The sequence below is a fragment of the Nicotiana tabacum genome, chromosome 22 (genome assembly GCF_000715075.1).
Source record: "Nicotiana tabacum cultivar K326 chromosome 22, ASM71507v2, whole genome shotgun sequence".
Lineage (NCBI taxonomy): Eukaryota > Viridiplantae > Streptophyta > Magnoliopsida > Solanales > Solanaceae > Nicotiana > Nicotiana tabacum.
In genome coordinates, this window is record NC_134101.1 from 31923632 (window position 1) to 31946194 (window position 22563).

The 22563-nt window shown below is 38.8% G+C and overlaps 2 protein-coding genes across 2 annotated transcripts in view; both read left to right on the forward strand.

The window, feature by feature from the left end:
• LOC142175780 (MADS-box transcription factor 58-like) overlaps positions 1-21193 on the forward strand; it is a 36662-nt gene extending 15469 nt beyond the window's left edge. The window contains exons 5-6 of the mRNA XM_075242776.1: positions 20707-20784; positions 21034-21193. Of these exons, the coding sequence (XP_075098877.1) occupies positions 20707-20784; positions 21034-21193 (238 nt within the window). The remainder of the gene's footprint in view (positions 1-20706; positions 20785-21033) is intronic.
• Positions 21194-21244: 51 nt separating this feature from the next.
• LOC142175781 (uncharacterized) lies at positions 21245-21663 on the forward strand. The gene is made up of 2 exons (XM_075242777.1): positions 21245-21539; positions 21647-21663. Exons 1-2 carry the CDS (start codon positions 21245-21247, stop codon positions 21661-21663), a joined length of 312 nt encoding a protein of 103 aa, XP_075098878.1.
• The last annotated feature ends 900 nt before the right edge of the window (positions 21664-22563 follow it).

Genomic DNA, 22563 nt, shown 5'->3' on the forward strand with positions numbered 1-22563 from the left:
CCCAAATAGCTGGAGGTGCATCACGTCCCCTGGACCTCTCCCATCCCTCATACCAAAGGATGGCTATATCTCGGAGTCGAAAAGCTGCTAGCTCAACTGCCTCTTTCTCCGTGGCATGCATAACACGAAAGATCCTGTGAAGCTGATCTATGAAATCCTGTGGGTCCTCCCTCTGATCTGTCCCCGTGAACTCTGGGGGACTCAAAGCAATAAACTCTCGGACCCTTGAACTCCCAGACCCCTCAGAAGTTCCCGCACAAGCTGATGCCCTAGCCTGTTGCTGGGTAGCTACCAACTGTGTCAACAAATGCACCGCACTCCTTAAGTCCCGATCTGATGGAAGTGGAGGGGGAACTGGATGTGCGGTTTCCCTAGGAATCTCTATAGTTGGTGGAGGAGCCGGTAATGGCTGAGTAGGGGTCTCACCTTGAGCCTCAGACTGGGCCCCATCTACTGGGGGTACCCTGCTGGTCCCCTCACCTACTACTGTATCTCTCCTCTGGCTAGCCGTAGTCTTCCTAGTCACCGTTATCTGTGCATGCAAACACCAACACATAAGTTTAATTCAAATTTCCTATAACTCAGTTCTATAGCACGATTTAGATTTCAAAGAAGGGTAACCAACTCCTAAATGCCCTGTAGTGCCCTGCTTATATAATGTGGTGCACAACACATCTATAAACAAGACTCTACTAGACACGGCTTGTAGACTCCCTAGGATAGAACTGCTCTGATACTAAGTTTGTCACGCCCCGAACCTAGGAGCGAGACAAGCACCCGGTGCCTCACCTAACCTGGCGTACCAAATTGCGACTAAGGGACTCTGAACACATAATGTCATACTTTGGCCATGGGGCCACCTTGCAAGACAATTTGCGAAGAAAAATATAAAACTGAATGGAAACTAGCGCTAACTAAACATCAATATAAAGCTAGGCTGAAAAGGCCATCATAGCTACTACAGCTGACAAACCACCAAATTATACATACCAGGCCTACAAACCCAACATACTGCACTAACCAACAGGATATGTCTACAAGCCTCTACTGATAGATGTACTATGATCGGAACAGGGCCCCGACCTACCCCCATAACATATATACAGATATACATAAGATGTACACAACACTCTAGACCTGGCAACTCCGAAAGGCATGGAGCTTACCGATCAGGCTGAACTCGGGAAACACCTACTGAGGAGATCTACTCGTCTGTCTATCTGAACCTGCATGCATGAAATGTAGCGTCCCCGGAAAAGGAACATCAGTACGAAATAATGTACCGAGTATGTAAGGCAATAACATAACTGAAAATCGAAACTGAACTGATAATATAATAATTGGAAGTAACTGGGAGTCAAAGATGATCTGGAGATATACTTACCTGCTGATACTGACTCAACTCCTTCAATGTAGTAAGTAAAATAATTGTACGGCCTTATAAGGCTCGGTATATATAACTGTTGTGCCATAGTAGGCTCGCTCATAGGCACTCGGCCATACTAGGCTATGTATCTCGACCATGCTGGGCTCGCTCATAGGCGCTCGGCCACAGTAGGCTCGGTATATAACTTTCCATCTGATCAGAGGTTGCCCAATAGGGGCCTGCCCATCGATTATAGCTCGATGGTAATGAAAATACTGTAATACTGTATATATAGGCTTGTTGCTCTCTTGACTGGAAGAAGACAATACTAAATTGAATATAGAATCTCGATAAGGAATAATATTGTAACTTATGAGACTAGAATAGTGTGAATAAATTCATGAATATGAACTTCTCTTTTTGTCTCATTACTAACACATGTAGCGACGAGATCATGCCAAAATGAAGGAAGGCTTAGCCTTAACATACCTTATCACAATCTTTCCAATCACCAAGTTGAACTCACCTCTTTGCACCTTAATCTACAAGAACGATAATAATACTATCATTAAGTTACGAAAGGTACAACTATCGCACAACGAACGACAAACTTATTTTGTATTAAAACGGGCAGCATCTCCCCTATAATCCTTACTTCCTCCAAATTCAAGATAACACCAACAATACAAGAACAGAACAATAACAACATATATACATCATTTTCCAGCCCTATATACACCATCAAATACTACAAAACAGCCCAACACACCCCAATCTCTTCGTACACAAAACGACCACCGTAGTAGTGTCAAACGACCCGAAAATGTTATGATGAACGACCAGCCAACCACCCTACATTTATATGGTATTTATAAACCCCCTTCCTCCTCCAAAACTCCACAAAATAGTAGTAAAACACGCAGCCCAACAGCAACACAAAACAGTCCACAAAACAGTCCGCTACAAGTGAATAACTCGAACTCACGGCTTCCGATCACCGTCCCGTGAGTTCTTACAAGTATAGAACGACTTACCATGAATTTACAGAAGAAAAATTGGATGAAAGAGAGAAGTAAACTCACCTTATTTGTTGGATAACTCAGCTCTTATCTTGGTTTTTCAAACTCTAGGTTTTACCTCCAATTGGAACTTGAAAGGGAGAGAAAATCAATTAGGGTTTGTGGGAAATTTTTGGGAGGATTCTTTGCAGAGCTTATGTCTGGTTATTATGCTCTATTTTAAGTCTAATATATGAAGAAAATAGGCCCTTAAAAGGCCTCTTTGGACGACCCAAAATGGCCCATTTTTGGGCTTTCATTTAAGCAAGTAGGTGACACACCTACTTGTCACCTAGCAGCTTGCGCAGTATTGCACAAATGCCCATATCTTTCTACTCCAATGTCGTATTGACAAACGGTTTAATGAGTTGGAAAATAGACTCATAGATCTTTAATTTTATGAATGGAACATCCCATAACTCTAAGTATATTGGGAGAAAATCGCAGTTACATTTGACCCAAAATTTCAGTAAAACTTATGAGTGTAACTTGTGATGACTTTCATCGACTTTTGTTCCACAACTCGCTTGACATTAAAACATAACACACGGATGTCATACGACTAATATAAATCATAACATAATCTCCTTATCATGTTAATCACCCTAGTCTCACCCCAAAGGTGCATGTTATAACATTCCCAACTTGTCGACTCTCGACGAAATATTGTTTTATTTAATTGCTTTAGCTTCTGAACTGTCCAACCCTCTTTGTACTTGTTGTTCATGATCTTCAATATTTGTAACCTCAGAGGTAATATGATTAACTTACTTTATATACTTTTAAATATTATCTCATTTTTTGTCCTACATTAGTTTGCTTACGACGCATTTTTACGTACGAAAATATAGGGTGTAACACCAGTAGCCATTTTAGACAGGCAGGTCAGAAAGCTCAGGTCAAAGAATATTGCTTCAGTAAAGGTCTAGTGGAGGGGTCAGCTGGTCGAGGAGGCAACTTGGGAGACTGAACAGGATATGCGCAGCCAGTACCCTCATCTTTTCACAGTTTCAGGTATGTCTTTATACTTGTTCGAGGACGAATGATTGTTTTAAGAGGGGGAGGATGTAACGACCCGGCCGGTCATTTTGAGAGTAATAGCCCCGATCCCTTATTAACTGCTTTCCCCAAATCTTTTTCTGCTATTGTGACTTTCCAGGATGATTGGTTTTGAGTTTCGGAGTGTTTTGGGACACTTAGTCCCTAAATGAGAGCTTAAGCCTTAGGATTTGGACTGTAGTCGGAACTATGTGAAGATGACTCTGGAATGGAATTCCATCGGCTCTGTTAGCTCTGTTAGGTGATTTTGGGTTTAGGAGCATGTCCGGATTGTGTTTTGGAGGTTTGTAGCTCATTTAGGATTGAAATGGCGAAAGTCGAATTTTTGGAGTTTTGGGCCGGTAGTGGAATTTTTGATATCGGGGTTGTTTTCCAATTCCGAAAGTTGGAGTAGGTCCGTAATGTTGATTATGACTTGTGCATAAAATTTGAGGTCAATCGGACGTGATTTGATAGGTTTCGGCATCAGTTGTAGACTTTTGAAGTTTCAAGTTCTTTAAGTTTGAATTGGAGGGTGATTCATGATTTTAGCGTTGTTTGATGGGATTTGAGAGCTCGACTAAGTTCGTATGGTGTTTTAGGATTTGTTGGTATGTTTGGTCGAGGTCCCGGGGGCCTCGGGTGTGTTTCGGATGCTCAACGAGTCATCTTTGAACTTAGAGAAGTGGCAGATTTCTGGTGTTTTATTGCACAAAAATCCTTCATCGCATTCGCGAGAGGTGCCTCGCGATCGCGTAGTGCATCTGGGAAAGGCAGCGAAGTTGTTCTTCGCGTTCGCGATGTTGTTCCCGTGTTCGCGAAGGTGTGGGACCTTAAGCCTACGCGTTCGCGATATGGTCCTCGCGTTCGCGTAGAGGAACGGGGTAGAGGAAGCTTCGTGTTACAACCCAAATTCGCATACCATAGATCACGCCGTAAGTTAGTCAACGTAAATCCAAGAAGAGATTATCTTTTAGATGATAAGAAGTTAATGCTATTGGTCTTAAACGATACAAGGGTGTATAAGAGTGGTTAACAAGTATTTGAAGTTAAACGAATCAAGGATGTTGTAACCCGTATTTTTGGGTAACACTAGAGGTGATTAATTGTCCCAAGAGGTCTTGTTTTAATGTATTTGAATCATATAATATCCGCATCATAAGTCTTGAAGTCAAGCGAGTTATGAAACAAAAGTCGATAAAAGTTGTTGCAACTTAGGTTTATAATTTTACTTAAACTTTAGGTCAAATGTTACTGCATTTTTCTCCCAATTTGCTTGGAATTATGGGGTGATCTACCTATCATATTGCAGATCTATGCGTCTAGTTTCCAACGCATTAAACCGTTCATCGATACGATCTAGGAATAGAGAGATATTCGTGTTTTCGCGAGAGTGCGCCAAGCTGCTCTCTATGGGGCCCACAAAGGTGGTTTAAGACATATGGACATATATAAGATATCTCAACCCCGTTTTAAGTCATTATTTTTCAGTATATTCAGACCTTATAACCCTAAAAACAGTCTCTCAAGGTTCTCTCATGATCCGAGACCCAAACAAAGGGCAAACAACACAAATCAAATGTCGGGAATCCTGTGGCGCTAGTAAGTTTCTTGTTCTTCTTGTTGTTGCTGATTTTTGTGTTGTTCCAGCTCGTGTGGGAGGTTGTTTTAAGTGTTTTATGTCCTGTAAATGCACCTTCAAGTTTTTAATATCAACCCTAGGTGATTTCAAGTCTTCTAAAGTAATTCTAGTGCCGAAAAACCTGAATTAATTGCTAGTTTCGCTTCCTTGTTCTTGTGGCAGAATTGAAGGGATATTTCGTGGAAAATTAAGGTCAAATTGGAGTTGTTCTTTCTGTTTAAAGGTAAGGAACCTCTTACTCTATATATATTTAAGATTATCCAAGTTGCAGCTAAGTCGTTGAAGCTAGAACTTGTGAAATATATATCGAAAGGCTTGGTAGTAATGTTGTTGGTTGGTGGACTGTTTTGGAGGCTCAATATGATTATTAATGATGTTGTTTGGGCTGTTTGGTGATTGTATTTACTTGTGGGAAGTCATATAAATAGGGGAGGTGCTGTCCGTTTCATCGTAAAATAGGTTGTGGTCGATACATAATAGTTACGACGCTTAAACGATAATAATAGTGTCATTTGTCTTATTGTAGACTAAGGAGTTGTGACATTTGCATAGCTTGAGGTTGGGCAGTATATACAAGGTATGTGAGGCTATCCCCTTCATTCTTTTGCACGACTCCGATTGTACATAATGTAATGAACGAGCTCCCAAAGATACTCTACTCTTAGAAGCTAGCAGTACTTACATTGCTGCCCTTCTTATGAAACGATTGATATTGATGTTACTTCTCTTATTCTTATATTATCAATGTTGTTGGTAGTTCCTGATTCTTATAAGATTCTTGATGAAGAGTTAATCCTAATAACATGTACGAAGGATACCGACCTTACGTCACTCCGAAAGGTTCAAAATGTGATTCCAATGAGTCCAGCATGCATCATATATATGTATCTATTTTACTCTACCGAGCCGCGCTAAAGTCGGCCGGGTACGGCACCTATTGTGCAACCACTGATCAGTTGGGTTTTACCGAGCTCCACGTGGCCGGGTACGATTCTACCGAGCCCTATGATGGCCGGGTACGTTTTACCGAGCCTATTATGGCCGGGTACGATATGATGATGATGATGCCCACAAAGGCATATGTTTTAAAAGTTTATGTATATATATGTATGTATCATGTATTTCATGTCAGTAGCCCTCAGAGGTACCCAGATGTCACAGGTTATATATTCTCTATCCCTGTTTACATTACTGTTCTTACTTATGCTTTCTTGCCTCACATACTCAGTACTTTATTCGTACTGACGTCCTTTTTATTTGTGGACGCTGCATGTCATGCTGCAGGTCCTGATAGACAGGTAGACGTAGCTCCCCCACCACAGTAGGCTGTCCAGTTCAGCGGTTATTGGCGAGATCCCTTCTCCGGACTTGCCGTGGTCTTGGTATGCATTTTTGTTATAGACATTATGGGTATGTCGGGGCCCTGTTCCGGCAATGTTGTAGCACTTATGTTCCTTTAGAGGCTCATAGACAGGTGTCGACTTATGTATGGTTTAGAATGCCTTGTCGGCTGATTTTTGTTGTATAGTCTTTCATGGCATCATGTTAGCTCGTACCTTATATATAACTTCTTGACAGTCTTGCCGTCCCATGTTATGTATGTTCATGACATTATCTTTCATTGTTGGATGTTCATGATCCATGTCTACTATTTATATTGATCTTGTCGGCCCCTAACGATAATAAGGAAGGTTAGATAAAATGTACGTCGGTGCTCGGCAAGTATGGCCCGGGTGCTAGTCATGACCCTCTAGTTGGGTCGTGACAAACTTGGTATCAGAGCAAGTCTGTCCTAGGGGATGTCTATGAGCCGTGTCTAGTAGAGTTTTGATTATGGATGTGTAGCGCGCCACATTTATAATCAGGAGGCTACGTGACATCTAGGGTTGTTACCTTCTTCCTGAATCTAGATCGTGCGTAGAGTTGAGTAGTAAGTGTTCATATCTAATATTCACCTTGTTTTCTTTCAGCGATGCCTTCGACTAGGAAGCAAACAATTAGTAAACGGCTTGATACAGTTGTGGGAGAGGGTAACATTCAGGTGCCTCCTGCCAGAGTAGGCCAAAGTGAGGCTCAGAGTGAGATGCCGTCTCATACCTCTCCGTCTCCTCCAGAGGATATTAGGAAGCACCCAGTACATCCAGTTCCTCCGTCTAGCACTACAGACCACGATATGCCCAGTGCGGTGCAATTGTTAACTAGCTTGGTAGTTGCTCAGGCTCAGAGGCAGAATACCAGTGTTGCTGATAAACCGGTTAGTGCGAGAGTTCGTGATTTTATTAATCTAGACCCTCCAGTGTTTACCGGATCATACCCCAAGGAGGACTCACAAACATTTATTGATTAGATTCATCGTACATTGCGGGTTATGCATGCTAGTGATACGGAGGCAGTAGAGTTGGCTTCTTATTGGTTACGGGATTTAGCGGTTTTCTGGTATGATAGTTGGGAGAGATCTAGGGGTCCGAACGCTCCTCCAGCCGTGTGGAAGGAATTTTCTGAGGCCTTTCTTCGTCACTACTTGCCAGTTGAGATACGACAAGCTAGAGCTGATAAGTTCTTGAACCTTTGACAGGGTAATATGAGTGTACGAGAGTATAGTATACAGTTTGATTCTTTAGCAAGGTATGCTCCCCATATGGTGGCCGAGATGAGTGATAGGGTGCATCTGTTCGTGAACGGGTTGGGACCACATCTGATAAATGAGTGCACAATAGCCTCCTTGGTAGAGGGCATGGATATTTCCCGTATTCAGGCTTATGCCCAGACCCTAGAGGATCGTAAGCGCCAGCAAAGGGCAGATAGGGAGCAGGATAGGGGCCAGCATAAGAGGGCGAGATTTTTAGGGTATTCTGATGAGTTCAGAGGCAGTATCAGGCCCCAATCTTCGAGGAGTTCGGCGCCACTAGTGCTCCTCCAAAGTTTCAGAGGCCTCGGTATGATCGATTTACCTATTCTGGTTCAGGTCAGAGTTTGAGGGTATCAGACTCACAATTTCATAGAGATACTAGTCAGACGAGACCCCCAACACCTCATTGTGATCAGTGCGGCAAGGCCTACTTTGGACTGTGCCGTCGAGGTTCCGATGCGTGCTATTCTTGCGGACAGCGTGGCCATAAGATGCGGGATTGTCCTAATAGAGGAGGTGGTGGTATGGCTCAACCGACTGGATCTGTGTCTGGTTCTTCCTCATCAGTTCGACCTCCAGCACAAGGTTTTCAACAGTCGACAGGTCGTGGTAGAGGTAGAGGTTCAGTGCCGAGTTCGAGTGGTGCTCAAAATCGAACCTATGCTCTAGTAGGTCGACAAGATCTCGAGTCATCTCCGGATGTTGTTACAGGTATATTGTCTGTGTTTTCTTATGATGTATATGCGCTAATTGATCCAGGATCTACCTTATCATATGTTACACCCTTTGTGGCTAATAAGTTTGGCATTGAACCTGAATTGATATGTAAACCACTTGCGGTATCCACTCCGATAGGAGATTCTGTGATTGCTAGAAGGGTATATAAAGGTTGCACTGTGATGATTTGTAGTCGTCAAACCTCGGCAAATTTATTTGAGTTAGAAATGGTTGATTTCAATGTGATAATGGGAATGGACTGGTTGGCCTCATGCTATGCAAATGTTGATTGTCGTACGAAGATGGTTAAGTTTCAGTTTCCTTGTGAACCCGCCATTGAATGGAAGGGGAACATTGCTATGCCGAAAGGTAGGTTTATTTCCTATCTTAAGGCAAGGAAGATGATCTCAAAAGGTTACATTTATCATCTTGTTCGCGTTAGGGATGCGGAGGCGAAGCCGCCTACTCTACAATTAATCCCCGTGGTCAATGAATTTCCAGATGTTTTCCCAGATGAACTCCCAGGCCTTCCTCCTGAAAGGGAGATTGAGTTTAGCATTGATGCATTACCTGACACTCAACCGATCTCTATCCCTCCATATAGGATGGCCCCGGCAGAGTTGCGAGAGTTGAAGGCACAGTTGAAGGACTTGCTGGATAAGGGTTTCATTAGGCCTAGCACTTCACCTTAGGGTGCGCCAATCTTGTTCGTGCGGAAGAAAGATGGGTCGTTAAGGATGTGTATCGATTATCGACAGTTGAATAAGTTTACAATAAAGAACAAGTATCCACTTCCAAGAATTGATGACTTATTTGACCAACTCCAGGGTGCCAAGTATTTCTCCAAGATTGACTTGCGTTCAGGGTATCATCAGGTGAGGGTTAAGGAGAAGGATATTCCAAAGACGGCCTTCCGGACAAGATATGGGCATTTTGAGTTCTTGGTGATGTCGTTCGGGCTAACAAATGCCCCAGCAGCTTTTATGGATCTCATGAATAGTGTATTCAGGCCCTATCTTGATGTGTTCATGATCGTATTCATTGATGACATTCTGGTGTATTCTCGTTCGGAGGCGGAACATGCGGGCCACTTGCGGATAGTATTACAGACCCTTCAGGATCATAAGTTATATGCTAAGCTCTCTAAATGTGAATTATGGCTGAACTCAGTAGCATTCCTTGGCCATGTGATATCTGATGAGGGTATTAGTGTCGACATTCAGAAGATCGATGCAGTGAAGAATTGGCCGAGACCTACAACACCGTCAGAAGTCCGCAGCTTCCTGGGGCTAGCAGGATATTATAGGCGGTTTGTAGAAGGGTTTTCCACTATATCAGCACCATTGACTAAGTTAACACAGAAAGCTACCAAGTTCCAGTGGACTGATGCTTGTGAACATAGTTTTCAGGAGCTAAAGAATCGATTGACATCTGCGCCAGTGCTCACTCTCCCAGAAGGAACAGAAGGTTATGTGGTATATTGTGATGCCTCAGGTATAGGTTTGGGGTGTTTATTGATGCAACGTGGGAAGGTGATTGCTTATGCATCAAGACAATTGAAGAAGCATGAAAAGAATTACCCGACTCATGAGTTGGAATGGGCTGCAGTAATATATGCTTTGAAGATATGGCGGCACTACTTATACGGCGTCCATGTTGACATCTACACAGATCACAAGAGTTTACAATACATCTTCAAGCAGAAGGAGTTGAATTTGAGGCAGCGTAGGTGGCTTGAATTACTGAAAGACTACGATGTCGAGATATTGTACCATCCCGGTAAAGCTAATGTTGTGGCAGACGCTCTCAGCCGTAAGTCAATGGGAAGCTTAATACATATTGAGGCAGGTAGACAAGGGTTGACCAAAGAGCTTCACCAGCTGGCCAATATGAGAATCAGATTGTTGGACTCTGATGACGGAGGTGTTACTGTACAGAATACAGCAGAATCATCTTTGGTAGCCGAGGTAAAAGCACGGCAATATGAAGATCCTACCTTAGTAAGATTGAGAGAGGGAATTCAGCAGTGTAAGATTACAGCTTTCAAAATCGGAGGAGATGGGACACTGAGATACCAGGGCCGATTATGTGTACCTAGTGTGGCAGGGTTGCGAGAGAAGATTATGATTGAGATTCACCAGTCCCGATATTCTATCCATCCTGGCTCGACAAAGATGTATCATGATGTTAAGGAGCAGTATTGGTGGGATAACATGAAGAAGTCTATTGCAGAATTTGTAGCCCAGTGTCCTAATTGTCAATAAGTAAAGATCGAGCATCAGAAACCTAGTAGATTGATTCAGAATATAGAGATTCCGACCTGGAAATGGGAGGTGATTAATATGGACTTCATTATTGGATTACCTTGCTCTTATCATAAGTTTGACTCCATCTGGGTGAAAATTGATCGACTTACAAAATCTGCCCATTTTCTGCCAGTTAAGATAACTTACACGGCTGAAGATTATGCGAAATTGTATATCAAGGAGATTGTTAGGCTTCATGGTGTGTCGGTATCTATTATATCAGACCGAGGAGCTCAATTTACGGCTAACTTTTGGAGGTCTTTTCAGAAGGGTTTAGGCACACAAGTAAATCTCAGCACTGCATTCCATCCGCAGACTGATGGACAGGCTGAACGTACCATCCAGACGCTTGAAGATATGCTACGAGCATGTGTTCTAGATTTCAAGGGGAATTGGGATGACCATCTGGCACTTATAGAATTTTCCTACAATAATAGCTACCATTCCAGTATTAAAATGGCCCCGTATGAGGCACTGTACGGGAGGAGATGTAGATCACCAGTTGGATGGTTTGAAGTCGGTGAGACAGAATTATATGGGCCAGATTTGATTCACCAAGCCATTGAGAAGGTGAAAATGATACAAGAGCGACTGAGGATGGCACAAAGCAGGCAAAAGTCTTATTCCGACGTCCGACGTCGTGATCTGGAATTTGAGGTTGGTGATTGGGTTTTCCTGAAGATCTCGCCGATGAAGGGTGTTATGCGTTTTGGGAAGAAGGGTAAGTTGAGTCCGCGGTATATTGGGCCGTACAAAATTCTTCGACGAATTGGACAGGTTGCTTATGAGTTAGAATTGCCATCTGAATTGGAATTTGTCCACCCGGTATTCCATGTATCTATGTTAAGGAAATGTATTGGAGACCCTTCTCGGGTCGTCCCTATCAAAGATGTACAAGTTACAAAGGATCTATCATATGATAAAGTGCCAGTGGCTATATTAGATCGACAAGTCCGCAAGCTGAGAACAAAGGATGTAGCTTCCGTGAAAGTATTATGGAGGAACAAGAATATAGAAGAAATGACATGGGAAGCAGAAGAGGAGATGAAGTCTAAATACCCTTACCTATTCCAGAGTGAAGATAACGAGGATGCCGGGGGAAAGAAGGACGCATTATAAGGTGAAACGGCTCTATGAGGTAAGCAATAGCTTGTGAATACTCTTTTTTTAATACAAAATGGTAATATGCAGATAATGTACAAATCCATAATGATTTATATAGTCTTGTAAGGCCATAGGTTAGGTTTAACTGCTTGCAAGTTTGGCTAGTGTCCATTTTATAGGGGAAACTCAGCCGGAAATCTCTGTCGGAATCCACAATGAGTTAGACACCCCATAAACCCTTACATTCGAGGACGAATGTTCCTAAGGGGGAGAGGGTGTTAGAACCCAAATTCGCATACCATAGATCACGCCGTAAGTTAGTCGACGTAAATCCAAAAAGAGATTATCTTTGAGATGATAAGAAGTTAATCCTATTGGTCTTAAACGATACAAGGGTGTATAAGAGTGGTTAACAAGTATTTGAAGTTAAACGAATCAAGGATGTTGTAACCCGTATTTTCGGGTAACACTAGAGGTGATTAATTGTCCCAAGAGGTCTTGTTTTAATGTATTTGAATCATATAATATCCGCATCATAAGTCTTGAAGTCAAGCGAGTTATGAAACAAAAGTCGATAAAAGTTGTTGCAACTTAGGTTTATAATTTTACTTAAACTTTAGGTCATATGTTACTGCATTTTTCTCCCAATGTGCTTGGAATTATGGGGTGATCTACCTATCAAATTAAATATCTATGAGTCTAGTTTCCAACTCATTAAACCGTTCATCGATACGATCTCAGAAAAGAGAGATATTCGTATTTTCGCGAGAGTGCGCCAAGCTGCTCTCTATGGGGCCCACAAAGGCGGTTTAAGACATATGGACATATATAAGATATCTCAACCCCGTTTTAAGTCATTATTTTTCAGTATATTCAGACCTTATAACCCTAAAAACAGTCTCTCAAGGTTCTCTCATGATCCGAGACCCAAACAAAGGCCAAACAACACAAATCAAATGTCGGGAATCCCGTGGCTCTAGTAAGTTTCTTGTTCTTCTTGTTGTTGCTGATTTTTGTGTTGTTCCAGCTCGTGTGGGAGGTTGTTTTAAGTGTTTTATGTCCTGTAAATATACCTTCAAGTTTTTAATATCAACCCTAGGTGACTTCAAGTCTTCTAAAGTAATTCTAGTGCAGAAAAACCCGAATTAATTGCTAGTTTCGCTTCCTTGTTCTTGTGGCAGAATTGAAGGGATATTTCGTGGAAAATTAAGGTCAAATTGGAGTTGTTCTTTCTGTTTAAAGGTAAGGAACCTCTTACTCTATATATATTTAATATTATCCAAGTTGCAGCTAAGTCGTTGAAGCTAGAACTTGTGAAATATATATCGAAAGGCTTGGTAGTAATGTTGTTGGTTGGTGGACTGTTTTGGAGGCTCAATATGATTATTAATGATGTTGTTTGGGCTGTTTTGTGATTGTATTGACTTGTGGGAAGTCATATAAATAGGGGAGGTGCTTGTCCGTTTCATCGTAAAATAGGTTGTGGTCGATACATAATAGTTACGACGCTTAAACGATAATGATAGTGTCATTTGTCTTATTGTAGACTAAGGAGTCATGACATTTGCATAGCTTGAGGTTGGGCAGTATATACAAGGTATGTGAGGCTATCCCCTTCATTCTTTTGCACGACTCCGATTGTACATAATGTAATGAACGAGCTCCCAAAGATACTCTACTCTTAGAAGCTAGCAGTACTTACATTGCTGCCCTTCTTATGAAACGATTGATATTGATGTTAATTCTCTTATTCTTATATTATCAATGTACGCAATAGTAACTTCATTCAATGAGCTTTCACTTGCATGATTATTTGTATGAGAATAACCGAAGAAAAAGTTTAGGTTTGGTCTCTTCATTATTAATGGTAAAAGTACCTTTGATCTCAGGAATGCATTCTCTTGTTCAAGTTGAATTTCCTATTACAACAGCATGTTCAAGATTAAAGAACCAAGAATAATTAATGAGATCTGTTAAGAACCAGCCTCAAGGAAATATGATAGAACAAGTTTCAAGAAATTACCCTCTTCTGCAAATTCTCAGTATCAGCTAGTATCATCTCATGCTGTTCAACCACATATATAAGAAACATCAAAGCCATTTATTAAGAGGATAGTCAAAGACTATGAGGTTACAATTTGAAACACAATTTTACGAGTTCAAATTCAGCGATCTCTTGGAACTTCTACCCGTTCTATGTCCCTTAACAATACTCCCTCCGTTTAAAAAGGAGCTAACATTTTTACTATTTGAAGAGTCAAACAAAATTTTCTTTGATCATATTTTTTGCAAAGTTTTTTGAATATTTTAAATTGTTAACTATTCTAATTTATAATAGTATTTTTTATGTAGTTTCAAAATATGTAAATTTTATTTAAAAAAACATAGAGAATCTATGTCCGAATTCAATTAATAATATTGTTAGTTAGTTTGACTCTCGTACTCCGAAAAGATTCAAACAAATTGAAACGGATGGAGTATTTTAAACTAAAAGACCTTAGAAGTATGACTACTTGGTGAAGCTGAAAGCTAAGGGGGAAAAAAGAAAGAATTTTTATGTGAGCCTGCATGTACTATTTTCACTAGTATTCTTGACAATTTTAGTGTACCTATTTTGTCACAACCCCAAATTAACCCTCCGTAAGGTGTCGTGATGGCACCTAATTTTTACGACTAGGTAAGCCTACTATTGCAAAAAATATAAAGAAAATACAACATTTTAAGGATAAACAGCATATTATAAATAGCCAAGAGTAGTACCACTCGGCATATACAAAATAATATCCCAAGATCTGGAATATCACTAAGTCACAAGCTGCTATAATCTATGTAGCTCTATACAAAAATCTGAAGATAATAAGGAAAGTCTCTAGACGAGGGAGTAGAAGGGGACTCCGAAGATCTGCGAACGCAAGAAGAAGTACCTTGAAGTCTCCTAGAATCAGCAGCACGTACTAACTCCGAGGCTGATAGCTCGCACCTGGATCTGCGCCAGAAAACATATGCAGGGAAGGGCATGAGTACACCACAATGGTACCAAGTAAGTGCCAAGCTTAACCTCGGTCGAGTAGTGACGAGGTCAGGTCAAGGCCCTACCGGAGTAAATATAATAAATTAAACAGTAAAAAATATAAGTGAAATTTACAGTAACATAGTTAGAGAAATTCTCGAAAATTTAACAATTAAGGGAGCCCTCGGCTCAAAACAAGGTAAACACAGTGAAAAAATCTCTCGGGATACCGTTCCATAGTTTCAAATGAATATGCAGTACAGGGGGATCTCTCGGAATACGTCCGTAGTCCCAAAGTAAATATGCAGTACAGGGGGGATCTTCCGGAATACGTCCGTAGTCCCAAAGTAAATATGCAGTGATGGGGGATCTCCCGGAATACGTCCGTAGTCCCAAAGTAAATATGCAGTACAGGGGGATCTCCCGGAATACGTCCGTAGTCCCAAAATAAATATGCAACGCAAGATGAAATGACAGGTATGACATTGAGATATACAGTTTATACTGGACAAAGATATGGCAAATGAGGACTTAGCTAAACATGACGCACAAAATGTCAATTAGGCAGTTAAAAAACGTAAACATGCTTTTCTAGTCTAAACTACACAATTAAACATACTAGTACGACTCAATAAGAGAAATAATTTATGATTTAAAAAGGTTAAACAGGATTTTTGCAATAATAGGCTGTGTACGTACTCGTCACCTCACGTACACGGCGCCCACACACCAAATAATATCAAGATATCCTAAGGGGGAAGTCCCCAATACAAGGTTAGGCAAGCCACTTACCTCGAATCGCTCAAATCACCTTGGTAACACGTTCTTGCCACGAGTATCCGACTCCAAATGGCCCGAATCTATTCAAATAAATTGCATAATATAAATATAACTACAATTAACTAATTTGGCTAATTAATTCGAAGCAAAGCGTGAAATTAGGAAAAACGACCAAAAAGTCACCCAGGCCCATTTCCCGGAATCGGGTAAAAGTCGCAAAATACGAACACCCATTCACTCACGAGTTTACTCGTGCCAAAATTGCTCAAATCCAATACCAAAATTTCGATCAAAAACCCCAAAATTCGGCCTAAGAAGCTTTCTCAATTTTTCACCCCAAATCCGAAATTAAATGATGAACTCAACCATAGATTAGTGGAATATAACCATAAAGGAGTTAGGAATTATTACCCAAAAACTTCCTCCGAAAATCACTCCAAATTTCGCCTTCTACCGAGCTCTCAATCAAATTTTTGTGTTATGAACTCAACCCTCGTTTTTGAACCTTAAATTCTGCCAAGGTGCGTTCTTCTTCGTGAACGCGACATCACGATCGCGAACGCTATGTACAATCTTCCACTGGCCCAAAATTCATCCTTCGCGAACGCGAGGGGACTCTCGCGAAAGCATACCTTTCACTGATGGACCCTTCGCGAACGCAGGAACCTCTTCGCGAATGCGTAGGCTTAATGCTCGAAGTGTCACGACCCAACTGGAGGGTCATGACTAGCACCCTGGCCATACTTGCCGAGCACCGACGTACATTTTATCTAACCTTCCTTATTATCTTTAGGGGCCGACAAGATCAATATAAATAGTAGACATGGATCATGAACATCCAACAATGAAAGATAATGTCATGAACATACATAACATGGGACGACAAGACTGTCAAGAAACTATATATAAGGTACGAGCTATCATGATGCCATGAAAGACTATACAACAAAAATCAGCCGAAAAGGCATTCTAAACCATACATAAGTCGACACCTGTCTATGAGCCTCTAAAGGAATATAAGTGCTACAACATTGCCGGAACAGGGCCCCGACATACCCATAATGTCTATAACAAAAATGCATACCAAGACCACGGCAAGTCCGGAGAAGGGATCTCGCCAATAACCGCTGAACTGGACAGCCTACTGTAGTGGGGGAGCTACGTCTACCTGTCTATCAGGACCTGCAGCACGACATGCAGCGTCCACAAATAAAAAGGACGTCAGTACGAATAAAGTACTGAGTATGTGAGGCAAGAAAGCATAAGTAAGAACAGTAATGTAAACAAGGATAGAGAATATACAACCTGTGACATCTGGGTACCTCTGAGGGCTACTAACATGAAATACATGATACATACATATATATACATAAACTTTTAAAACATACGCCTTTGTGGGCATCACCATCATCATATCGTACCCGGCCATAATAGGCTCGGTAAAATGTACCCGGCCATCATAGGGCTCGGTAGAATCGTACCCGGCCACGTGGAGCTCGGTAAAACCCAACTGATCAGTGGTTGCACAATAGGTGCCGTACCCGGCCGACTATAGCGCGGCTCGGTAGAGTAAAATAGATACATATATATGATGCATGCTGGACTCATTGGAATCACATTTTGAACCTTTCGGAGTGACGTAAGGTCGGTATCCTTCGTACATGTTATTAGGATTAACTCTTCATCAAGAATCTTATAAGAATCAGGAACTAACAACAACATTGATAATATAAGAATAAGAGAAGTAACATCAATATCAATCGTTTCATTCTTTGTCTAATTGACACGACTTGTCTTTAGTTCAAGTGTTCCGTAGGTACTATTCTTGGTTTACGTGTCCAAGTGAGAAGTACTTTCAAGTTTAGGAGGCCGGATATATTAGATATGCTCTAGATCCAATCTCATATTTGATGATTTGAACATATTTTTGTGAATGTTATTTAATATAAAAATATATGGCATTTGATATTCGTTTATCATAATTATTATTAATTGCTTGATTAATTTAATAAGGTCCGTGATTAAATTTTGAGACGTGTCATCATGATGGAGATCATGATAATGAGAGTAAAGTCTTTTACAATTTAATCTAAATTTTGTTCTTGATCGTAGAATTATTAATTTAAACATTAGTAATCCGGTTAGATCAATATTTATGCGATCGTATTTATGGGATAAAGATTAGTTGATCTCATTAACTAAATAACATAAATAGATGATGCATATAGAGATATGATCATTGAACCGATTCATTGGATAATTCCTAATGGTTAGAATTACCATAAACTGTCAATAGGATATTTTCTTGACGAATGTGATGTAAGAATTTCCTTTGACCTGATATCATCATAGTAATTGACAAATTATTTATTGTGCTTTGATACTAGACACATATGGCCCTAGGGCGATAGTTGAAAGGATATTGGGTACGATTAAATACTTGTAGAATTAGTGATTCATCAAGATGGAATCTGTCAACTCTTGGTAATGAGTTTAAGCTCCATGTTATCATAAATTATAACCGACCAAATTAAGACCTTGGATAGGGCGATTGAATGAAAGAAGAAAAGAGCTTCTTAGGTCATTCAATGGTCGATTATTTTTGACATGAACACATAGTCGGCCGCCTATTAGGATTTGACAGTTGAACCATATCCTCGGGTGACCCGGAGCTATAAGGACATAAGGAATTAATACATTATTCTTCTACAGGTTCATGAGAGTAAATTATATACTTCATGCTATCCGGTCGTTAAGGAGTGTTGCTAGACACCACCCTTGATTAGTATATTGATGTGATCAATTTACTACCAGTTTAGTATTGAACCTATGGGGTCGCACACTAGCGAGTGTCCTGATTTTTGCTAAATGATTAATTACTTTATTATTTGATAATTAAATTAAAGAATTTAATTAGTCAAATAAATTTAGTTATTAGTCCAAATAAAATATTATTATATTCTTTGCTAGCACAGAGGATATAATTAATATTGTGGACAAGTTGAAGTTTTCTATTTTAAATTTTAATAGAAAAATATTAATAAGTAGAATTCAATTTAGAATTGAATTCTATAAATGTGTTGCATGTTTTTATTTTCAAATATTGACTAAGTTATAGAATTCAATTTAAAATTGAATTCCATAAATGAGTTACATGTTTTTATTTTAAAATTATGACTAAGTTGTAGAATTCAATTTAGAATTGAATTCCATAAATGAGTTACATGTTTTTATTTTAAAATGTTGACTAATTTGTAGAATTCAATTTAGAATTGAATCCATAAATGAATTACATGTTTTTATTTTAAAAGTATGACTAAATTGTAGAATTCAATTTAGAACTGAATTTCATAAATGAGTTACATATTTTTATTTTAAAAGTATGACTAAGTTGTAGAATTCAATTTAGAATTAAATTCCATAAATTAGTTACATATTTTTTAAATATTTACCATAAAGCATGTGATTTGTATTTTCCAATGAAAATTATGTGTATATATATATATGTGTGAGTCTTAATTAAGAATTAAGGTGATATAGATCTTATACATATTGTAAAAATTAAGAGAATTATTCTTGAGAAGAAAATTGCTTTGAGAAAGCAATAGTGCAATACAAAGCCAAGATAGAAAATACTAGTACAAGAAAATTATTTCTTATACTTCTACCTTTGAGTTGAGATTTTTGAGAAAACTTTCAACACAATATTTTCATTCAAATTTGTTCGCGGTATTTCATTGATCAAAGAGTTGATAGCAAGGATCAGTCTCGGTGTGGATACGCATAGTGTCTTCGCACTATCGAATAAATTTAAAACGAGACTCTCTTCACCAGGTACGTCTTAGATCCGATCTTTGACATGCAAAATAAATTTAAATACGAAAAGATCTTCCTAGGATTGTTATTGTCTTCCGCTGCATGTTATGAACACCTCTATGCAATCCTTCAATGGTATCAGAGCCGTGGTTTATTGTGTCTAAAATTTATTTATGACATATTTTAAGATTATATTTGAAGAGTTCAAACCATAATACATGTGTATTGTGCAATAGTCAAATTGTTTGAATGAATATGAATTTATATTATTTTATTGTGAATAAAATATGTATTCATATAAGTTAAACTATTGAGATAGTTCGTAATTTGAATTTAAAATTTCGTACAAGATATGATGGTAGTCTATAATAGGTTATTAGATTATACAATTATTTTAATTATTATTAGTTTATGAGATCTTAATTAATAATAATGTTCTAGCATGAATTATTTTATGTGACATATAAGATAAACATATTAGAAGATGTTGAATTTCGTTTTTATGTCACGTGCTTGTTCATTACATAATTTTACATTATTTATTACATGTGATATAAAATAATTTAGGACTAAGCATGTAGACAACTTGAACTAAATTCACATTCTATAAAAGATTTGATCTTTAGGTTATTAAAAATTATTTTAGTAACAATTCTCTCTTACTAAAATTTGAGTTCTTAAATAATATAATATAAGATATTTTATTATAAAGCTATCCATCAAAATAAATAATTTTATTTATTTCTTGTTTATAAGGAGCGGCCTGATAACCAGGAGACTTATAGTTCGAGAATATGTTAAAATTATTTATTGCATTAGATATATGGATTAGAAGAATTATTTAATTTTACACTAGACACCTGGACTACCCGGGGGAGTATAAAATTTAATAAATTCTTTGCTTTCATGATGGTTGAACTCAACTATGCCAATAGGATCGACCTGACCACCAGGGGACTATATGACATAGAGCTATTTAAGGATATTGTATGGGGATACAATTGGTAAAAGTACCTACCTTTAAAATATATGTGAGAAACGACTTGACATCCAAGGGGCTCATACATATTGTTATAGGATTCCTTTACTCCACTAAAAGAAATAGAGATTTCTTAAACTATATTTAGTGTAAATAGTTTAAAATAATTAGTGAAAATATCATTTAGATAAAAGTCCATGTCTTTATGATATATATGTGAATATGTTCTTATATTATTGCCTTTTTTTTTTCATATTTTAGATTTCTCAATATGTCTGTTATATCACTGCGTGGAATACAAGAGGCCAACAAGTTGGTAGGATCAAACTTTGATGATTGGTATAGAAATTTGAGAATTATTCTCATGCATGAAAAGCTTATTGATGTGATCGATAAGACTGCCAAGGAAGTCCCAAATGAGGATGATGATGATGCCACCAAGATTTATCAGAAATACTTCGAAGAATGTCTTACTACCAAATGCATCATTCTCGCTTCTATGAGTTCTGAGCTCCAGAGGAAACATCAGGATATGGATCCAACTGCAATCATTGAATATCTTAAGAAGATGTTTGGTACATAAAGCAGGACGGCTAGATATCAGCTATCTAAGGGTTTATTTGGATCCAAATTGATTGGAAACTCTCCAGTTGGACCTTATGTCAATCATATGATTGATCTTATTGAAGAACTTGAGAAGTTGGGGTACAAACTGGGTAAAGAGCTTTCTCAAGATTTGATCTTGTAGTCACTCTCTGAATCCTTTTCACAATTTGTTATTAATTTTAATATGCATAAAATGGATTATGATCTTTATGAGATGCTTAATATGCTAATTGATTATGAGAATCAACTTGCATCTGAGAAGAAGAAAGGAACTGTCATGTTGGTTGGAAACTCTTCTAAGAAGAAGGGTAAGGGTAAAAATAAACCCAAGAAGAAGCCTACTGCGCCTAAGGGTGGTGTGACCAAACTCAAAGGCATAATAGGCAAAGCTGACCAATCTGATGCTGAATGTTTCCATTGTAAGAAGATAGGACATTCGAAGAGAAATTGTCAAGAGTATCTTGTAACTCTAAATGACAAGAAACAAGGTAAGACTCAAATGAAAAATATTTTCAAAGTTTCTTTAACTACTACTAATGCTTCATTGTGGGTATTAGATACTGGTAGTGGTTATAACATCTGCAATATGTTGCAGGGGTTTCAAATAAGTAGAAGGTTGAAGAAAGAAGAAATTAATCTACAAGTTAGAAATGGTGCAAAAGTTGCGGCCGTAGCTGTAGGATCAATTTCTTTAATAATACCTACGAGCAAAGTACTTATGTTGGATGATTGTTATTACGTTCCTAAATTTGTTTCGAACATAATTTCAGCTTCTATGTTAGACAAACATGGTTTTCTCATTATTATAAGTAATGGTATTTGCTCTATTTATTATGGTGATAATTTATATGTGAATGGCTATCTCTAACATGATGTTTATGTCTTACCAAATTGTCATGACCCAAAATTCCCACCTTCGTACCGTGATGGCGCCTAACATTTCACTTGCTAGGCAAGCCAACGTTAAAATAATATTAGTCATTTTTAAATAATTTTTAAATTTATTAATAATAAAGAAACAAATGCGGAAGTAAGGTCTAAAATATAGTGAATAATTCATAAAAATAACGGCGTCTAAATACCATCCCAGAATTGATGTCGCAAGTGCACGAGCTTCTAAAATAATAAAAATAAAGGTCTGAATAAAATAAAGATGTCTGGAAATAAACACGCAGCTAAGGTACAGTAGACGGGGACTTCAGAACTGCGAACGCCGTGCAGTTATACCTCAAGTCTCCTCTGAGTAGCTGAAATCCGAGCAATTCTATGGTACGCCGCTGGGACCAACTCCAAAATCTGCACAAGAAGTGCAGAGTATAGTATCAGTACAACCGACCCCATGTACTAGTAAGTGCTGAGCCTAACCTCGACGAAGTAGTGACGAGGCTAAGGCGGTTCACTTACATTAACCTGTACGCAATATTAGTAACAACATCAATAATAGAAATAAATCAGGTAACTCATTTATAATGGTTGAAGCCAACTCAGCAGTTATAACCAATTATCATTTCC